The sequence below is a fragment of the Chrysochloris asiatica genome, unplaced genomic scaffold, assembly GCF_000296735.1.
Source record: "Chrysochloris asiatica unplaced genomic scaffold, ChrAsi1.0 scaffold00009, whole genome shotgun sequence".
NCBI classification, from domain to species: Eukaryota; Metazoa; Chordata; class Mammalia; order Afrosoricida; family Chrysochloridae; genus Chrysochloris; species Chrysochloris asiatica.
This window is the reverse complement of record NW_006408527.1, coordinates 5,553,070-5,560,507: the sequence shown is the minus strand read 5'-3', so window position 1 is coordinate 5,560,507 and position 7,438 is coordinate 5,553,070. Positions and strand designations below refer to the sequence as shown.

Here is a 7,438-nt window from a genome sequence, read left to right as displayed (position 1 = left end):
ATTCGACCCCCCCCCCCCCCAGCCTCTGGATCTAAGTTCCCTCTTGAAAGCTTGTAAGCCAGTCACTTCTTGCCTTTGTAGCCCCCCCACCCCATTTTGGGTAGCCAATGTCCAGGTTGCCCATCCCTGTCTACTCAGTGTGTAGAAGGGGTGGGAATGATCCTTGCTGTAAGGATTTGTTTCCTCTTTTGAGCTACTGAATCCATAGGTGTAGGTCAAGTTTTATCAAATTGTATCAGATTCCATCATCTTTTCATTCTATTTTTTTCATGAACTTTTTGAAGCCTCCTTGTACATTCCATTTTGCCACGGGCCCCAGTATTCCACACTGAAATTTTCTGGCTTGATACACTCTCTTTAAGTTGATCGATCAGTGCTAGTAGATTTGATTTGGTGACCTCACGTTTAGAGAGTATTGACATGTTAATACATTAATAGCTCAGTTTGATTTCTATTTTTTGCTGTGTCTGATCTGATATTTTTGTCTTCTGATTAAAAATAACCCAACAAAAGACACAGTTTTATTAAAATATTTCATACTGTTTTCCTTAGATGGTATTTAAAGCATCTCCATTTCCCCAACCAGCAGACAAGTGGTGGTGGTGGTGGTTATGTGCTGTGGAGTCAGTTCCGACTCATAGCAATCCTGTTATAGGTTTCTGAGGTGGTAAATCTGTACAGGAGCAGAAAGCTTCATATTTCTTCCATGGAGCCACTGGTAGTTTTGAACTGCTTACTTTGAGATTAGCAGCCTAACTTGTAACTATTACGCTCCCAGAGCACCTTCAACAGACAGGAAGAGAATATTATAATTGTAATACTGTTACTTTAGAAAATAATTTTTATATGTACATATTTTTTTTTATTTCAAGTGAAAATAATTTGTACCACTGATTAATTTGTTACTCTCTACTAAGTGTCAGTTGATTAGTGTGAACTGTACTTTGTACTAGAATTCTATAAGTTGTATTGAATTATAATCAATACCAGGCTATTCTGTTTTTACAACTCTGTTAAAATTGAAAATGGGCCGCATTTTCCGTTGAATACATTGTTTGCTTTGCTGTGCTGTAGTTTGTAGCTTGATGTTCCCCTTTTCCAGGGAGAATCCTGAACCAACTTATTCACGAACATACTCTGTACCATTTCCTTAATCCTTTTTTGGGGAAAAGTCTTTTATATTAACAACTGTTGGTGAACCATTCATCAGAAAACTCTTGTAAGTGTCCTTTAGTTAGATGATTGCATGGTCCTTTGTTAGAAGTGGTATACATTTTTTAGAAAATTTTCTATGTTGTTATTAAGTGCCATCAAGTTGGTTCTGCCTTATAGAGACCCTATATAGGGTTTCCAAGGAGCAGCTGGTAGGTTTGAATTGCTGACCTTGTGGTTTGCAGTCTAGTGCTGATCCTACCGTGCTTCTTAACTTATAAAATAACCTCACAGCTAGAGCAACACGTAGTTTTTCCCATTAATTTTGTTGAAACATTGGATTCTCATTGAGGAAAGGAATTAGTTACCTGGAATTTGTTTCCAATTCATTTTGTTTTCTTTTCTGTACAATGTATATAGTTGCTGCTTTAGTTTCAACACTAAGACTCCAGTAATATGCTATTCTTACAAAATTGGAGAAGTTTTGTTGTTTTTCTGTTTTATATTTCTTGGCTAACAGAAATCACTGTTTTATTTTCTTCCTAATAATACTAGAATTCTTATATGGAGTAAATAATTTTAATTGATGTAGGATAGCTTTCTTAGAGAAGAAACAACAACAAAAGCTACTTTGAAATGTTTCTTTCTAAATTTTCCTTTATTGAAGAAATGCTAATCAAAAAGGGGCAGTAGCAGGTGATCGAGGCCCCTCATTCAGTAGATTCTTTACAATGTTGACAGTCTGTAGAAGCCTGAAGAAAGAGGTGGGAAGTATTGCCTTCTTGTTAAAAACAAACTAACAATAAATAAAAATAAACTGCAGCTTAGTTTCTGTATAGGTTCCAGATTTTACTGGCATTATTTGGGAAAGAAAAAGAAGTGAAACAAAGCTTTCTTCTATATATTATGTCAGAAATGTACTAAGTTGTTTCTCAAAGAAGATAGTTTTAGGAAATAGTAATTTATTAGGATTTTTGGAAAAAAGGCTCTTGAAAAACAGGGGCAAAAAAATCTATAAGCAAATAGCATGGTAGTAATGTTGATTGCAAACCAACTTGTAGCACTTAACAACAACAGTGTTGATTGTGGAGTCCTGGTGTGGTAGGATAAGCACTGGATAGCAAGGTCAGTTTGAACCACAAGGTTGACGGGTCAAACTCACCAGCTGCTCCTCAGAAACCATATACAGCATTGCTATGAGTTGGAACTGACACCATGGCGCTTAATAACAACAACAGTGTTGATGGCAAGAAAAGATAATGTAGAAAGTATTAAATACTATATGAGAGTAGCTGTTGTTATTTGCTGTCAAGTCAGTTCAGACCCATAGCAACCGTGTATAGGGTTTCTGAGAAGTGGTTGGTGAGTTTGAACCACCGACCTTGTAGTCCAAACTGACTTTGTAGTCCAGCGCATTAACCCACAGCACCACACTAGGACTCTTATATGAGAATAAAAAGGACAAAATTAATTGTTTTGATTTTTTAGAATGCAAGTGATTGTTAATGAACTTTAGAATGTTTTCATGAGTATTTTGATTAAACTTTTACTAGATTTTTAGTCTTATGCATGTGTAGTTTGAATATAGACAAACATTAGCACTTATAGTGGAAATATGCTTTTGTCAAAATTTTCCATTTGGAAAATTTTGCAAACTTTAAAGTTTTTTAAATTGAGTAAGGAGAAAAGGAGGTGGTGGTTTGTGCATGTCTTGAGGGTTTATGTTTGCTCAAAGGTATTCAGATTCTGTGGCCTTGGTATTGAGAATAACCAATAAGTGAATAAAATTAGAGTAAAAAAAACACAGATTCTCACATTGGTGGCCCTAATTTTTGATGGTTTATATACCATGATGTTTTAATCATTATTATGTTTAAATTGTTAACTTTTGACCCTAAAGTTAGTCTTCCTTTATTAGAATACAACCCTAACTAGAACATAGGTTGTATTTGCAGATTTATTTTCATGAGCCACAATTTTTTGAATAGCTCTAATGTCTAGTTCATAATGGCATCAAGTATTTACCTTATAGAAGATACTTCTTTCAAAAGCCTGACAACCTCTTCTCCCTTAATCCCTTGGCACTGTAATTCTGCCATAATTGGATATATATTTAAAATATAAAAGTAACATTATTTTTCTTATAACAAATATGTTCATGTATCAAAATTAGAAACTACAGATAAGTAAGAAATATGAAAATGTGAAATGACCTGTTATTTCACTTTCCTGAGAGCTTTACTTTTTAATTGTTGCTTTGGCTCCATCAGTTAATTTTTCTCTCTTTAGTTTGTACTAGAATGATTGGTTGTATTGATGTTTGCTATCTGCATTTATCTTGTTCATTTCCATTTAAAAATAAAAATCCTTCTTCCATCCTAGTGGCCTGTCCAACAGCATATACAGACTTCTTTAACACTTTGCACCTGGTGTCTTATTTCTTCTGGCTGGTTCTTCAGTGTTAGGGTTCCCCATCAATCCATTGTTAGTCTCTTTCTTATGTCCTTATAAATGCTGAGAAGCCTGTTCTGACTGACTACCATTTATCTGCTAATGATTCCTAAGTTAATATATGTTGTTCAATTCTCTGTTGTGAACTCTAAGCCTATCTACCCTACTAGACATCTCCAAGCAGTTACTTCATAGACACCTACGTCAAATATGTCTGAAATTGAACTTCTTTCTTCCTATTTCTGCTTCTTTATTCTTCACCTCAGGGAATGGCATCACCATTATGTCAGAAATGTACTAAGTCGTTTCTCAAAGAAGATAGTTTTGTTACAAAAGCCAAAATTTTATTTGGCACCTCTTTTCCTTTTAAAAACTTCATCCCCCCCCTCTATCCTCTGTGTTTTATTTTTGTCTGTTTAATGACTATTTCCTTTTAGGACTATCATCTAAGATATTACTTTCTATGAAGACTTCTTAGATGCCCCAGGCTGTAAGATCTTTGTTAGCATTTGTCAGAGTTTGACAATGTATGTATTGTGCTGACATCTTCCTAATTAGACTGTGAATTCTTTTAAGGAAGGGACTGCATTTTTCTTCTCCTCATCCTTTGTGTAGCTTAGTACCTAGCACAAAGTAGAGCTATGAAAACACTTGTTTTGACACCTGTTTTTGTTGTTGAATAAAGATTAACATCAGGAGGAAGGTTTTAAAAAAATTAATTCGTATTGTGGCTTACCCAGCATCCTGGAATTAGAACCATTATACACAAGAAAGTTAATAATGGTGAATTTTTGATATTAAAGTTTAGTGAGGAATTTCATCTATTTGGAGAGGGCATTTTGAGGCAAATCTTTTTAATCACATCTGATTATATGTATGGACTGATAATTTAGTCATTAGTGTTAGACTTTGTTGTATGTGAAAAAACTTGGAGCTTGTTAGAACACAGGCAATTAGACTTTTCAGAAGCAAAGGACCTGCCTAGGATTCCAGGTAGCAGAAATTGAAACTCAGTTTTAGCCCTAATGTGTGGACACTGACGGGCTGAATCAGTGTTACCAAAACTTCATATTTTAAATCCTTCTTTACACAAAGGTTTTTTTCTCCAAATTTTAGCTCAATAAAGTTAATGAATTCAAGTTAATGAAACTATTTTAAGTGTTATATAATCTAGATGAGATTATTTTGTTTTTTTTTTGAAAATATAAATAGTTCTAATGATATTCTGATCAAGGTACACCTTGTCCCCAGAAATTTAGTGCTACTCTATATTGGTGTTATGGAATCAGTGTAAAACAAAATCTAAAAGTTCATGTCAAATTTTTTAAACATTTGTATATAATTTTTAAGAAATCAGTAGCTTCTATGCAAAATACAAAGTGATTATTTTAAAACAGGTATAGAAATGTTATGTTGGCAGTCAGAAAAAATAAGATGGAGAAATCCTGATCATAAATATATATGTTAGGCAGTAGGTTCATTACCATATTCAGTTCTTTTTGTTGTTGTTAGTTCTTATTTATACTTTTATACAAATGCTATGTACTTTGTGTTTAAAAATTATATAGTCATTCTTTTCTGTTTATAAACTTGCTATTTTTGAGGTAGAATATATGTTTTCACATATATGTACAACAAAACATTTGCCAATTGTTATTGGTTTTTGAAGAAGTTAAGTGATGTTTTATGTACTATACACCCTCTTTCTGCTAGGTTGAATAGTTTTCATTATGAAGAAAACAGTATTTGTTTAAAATGAAAAATTAAAATGAAGACACAACAGTTTGAAGATGAATGACTGCTTTATATTTTAAAAGCAAATATTATCACTTAATTTTAGTTTAGCTAAATATGTGTTGGTTAGAACACATATTTGTTTCTGCTTGCATGACTGTCTTGAATGTTTAATGAAAAGGTTATTTGCTATCAGATATCTGAACCTAAACAGTTTCACTATAGGCACACATATACTTTTTTCCTTTTCTTAGATAATCGTATGGAAGAGATACAGTGATTTTAAGAAACTACACAAAGAACTATGGCATATCCACAAAAATTTATTCCGACATTCAGAATTGTTTCCTCCATTTGCTAAAGCAAAAGTATTTGGTAAGTGGTTATTTTCACATTGTTACTAAAAAAATGACTATTAGTTAATAATGGATACCTGCTAAACCTGGAAATACTGTACCCGGAAGTCAGAAACTCCTCTTTATTAAGGTAATTAACATAATTCAGCGAGCACTTGAAGTTGTTTTTTTATGTTCTTGATATAATTTCATTAACTCAAAATACGTTTACTTCTCCCTATCATGAAACAGCAACAACCCCAAGAAATTTTATTTTCTCACAGTTTTTGAAGACTCTAAGCTGAAATAAGTACTACTGCGCTGAAACAAAGGTATTGGCAGAGCCAAAGTCCATCTAGAAGTTGTAGGAGAGAATCCATCCTTCTTTCCTAGCTTCTGGTGTCTGCTTGCATTTCTTGGCATGTGGTAACATCACTCCAAGGCCTTGTAATCTCTATTTGTTCCACCTTCATAACACTCTCTCCTCTGCGTGAAACCTCCCTTTGCCTCTTTCTTATGTGGACACTTATGGTGGCATTTAATGCCCCCCGCCACCCTCCCCCCATCAAAGGTTCTCCTTTGTTAGTCTTCCCTATCTCAGAATCCTTAATTAAATCACATCTTCAACTGCATACATATACATATATGTATATGTTTTTGTTGTTAAGTGCCATAAGTCAGTTCTGACTCACAGCGACCCTGTATAGGGTTACTGAGGAGCGGCTAGTGAGTTTGAACTATTGACCTTGTGGTTCAAACTAACCTTATGGTCTAGTGCTTGTGGTCTAGGATTTCTGAGGAGCAGCAGGTGAGCTTGAACCATTGACCTTACAGTTCAAACTGACTTCCCTGTCCAGTGCATTAACCTACAGCACTATACCAGAGTTTTGTATATGTCACTCCATTGCCTTCTCATCTGCTTGGTTTCTGCTGAGAAATCAGAGCTTAGTCTTACTGGTTCTCCTTTGTTAGATAACTCTTTATTTTTGCTGAGCTGCTTTCAGGATTCTTTTCTTGTTTTTGATTTTGGAAAGTTTGATTATGATATGTCTTCGTGATTTTCTTTCTTTCTTTTTTTTTTTTTTCCTTATTAGTGATTTTCTTTTGAGATATATCCAGTTTGGGGTTCATTCAGCTACTTCTATGTGTATCTTCTTGTCTTTCATGATATTAGGAAAGTTTTCTTCCAACAACTCTTGGAAAGTTTTCTCTGTACTTTTAAATTGTCTCTTCCTTTTCTGGAATTCTGCGCACACGTAAGTGCCACATAATTCTTAGACTTTCTCTGGATTTTTTCATTGTTTTTTCTCTGATTTATATTCTAGCATACTACTATTTAGAGATTTATCTTCATGCTCACTAATTCGGGGTTACATTACTTCAAATCTACTTAATGTATTGTCCATTTCTGAAATTTTAGAATTGCTGTTGTTAAGTGCTGTTGAGTTGGTTCTGACGTATAGCAACCCTGTATAGGGTTCCCAAGTTGCAGCTGGTGAGTATGTGTCACTGACCTTAAGGCTCAAACTGATTGTGATTCAGTCCTTTATCTCACAGTGCCACACCAAGACTGCTACACCATTATAAGTCTCTGTATTTTAATTACAGGTTTGAATTGTTTAAAAATTTGCATTTTTTTTGTCTGTTTGTTCATGTTGTGTTTTTCTGATTTTTAACAAATTTTTTATGGTATTACATTCCAACCCATAGCGACCCCATGTTCTCAGTGTAGAACTGTGCTCCATAGGGTTTTTTTTTTTTTTTTT

The 7,438-nt window shown here is 34.1% G+C and overlaps 1 protein-coding gene across 2 annotated transcripts in view; it reads left to right on the top strand.

Moving 5' to 3' along the window:
• The window catches only part of RPS6KC1 (ribosomal protein S6 kinase, 52kDa, polypeptide 1), a 299,319-nt gene that overhangs the window by 36,551 nt on the left and 255,330 nt on the right, over positions 1 to 7,438 (top strand). For both annotated transcript variants that reach the window (XM_006834011.1, XM_006834010.1), the window contains one exon: positions 5,592 to 5,712. In XM_006834011.1, the coding sequence (XP_006834074.1) occupies positions 5,592 to 5,712 (121 nt within the window). The remainder of the gene's footprint in view (positions 1 to 5,591; positions 5,713 to 7,438) is intronic.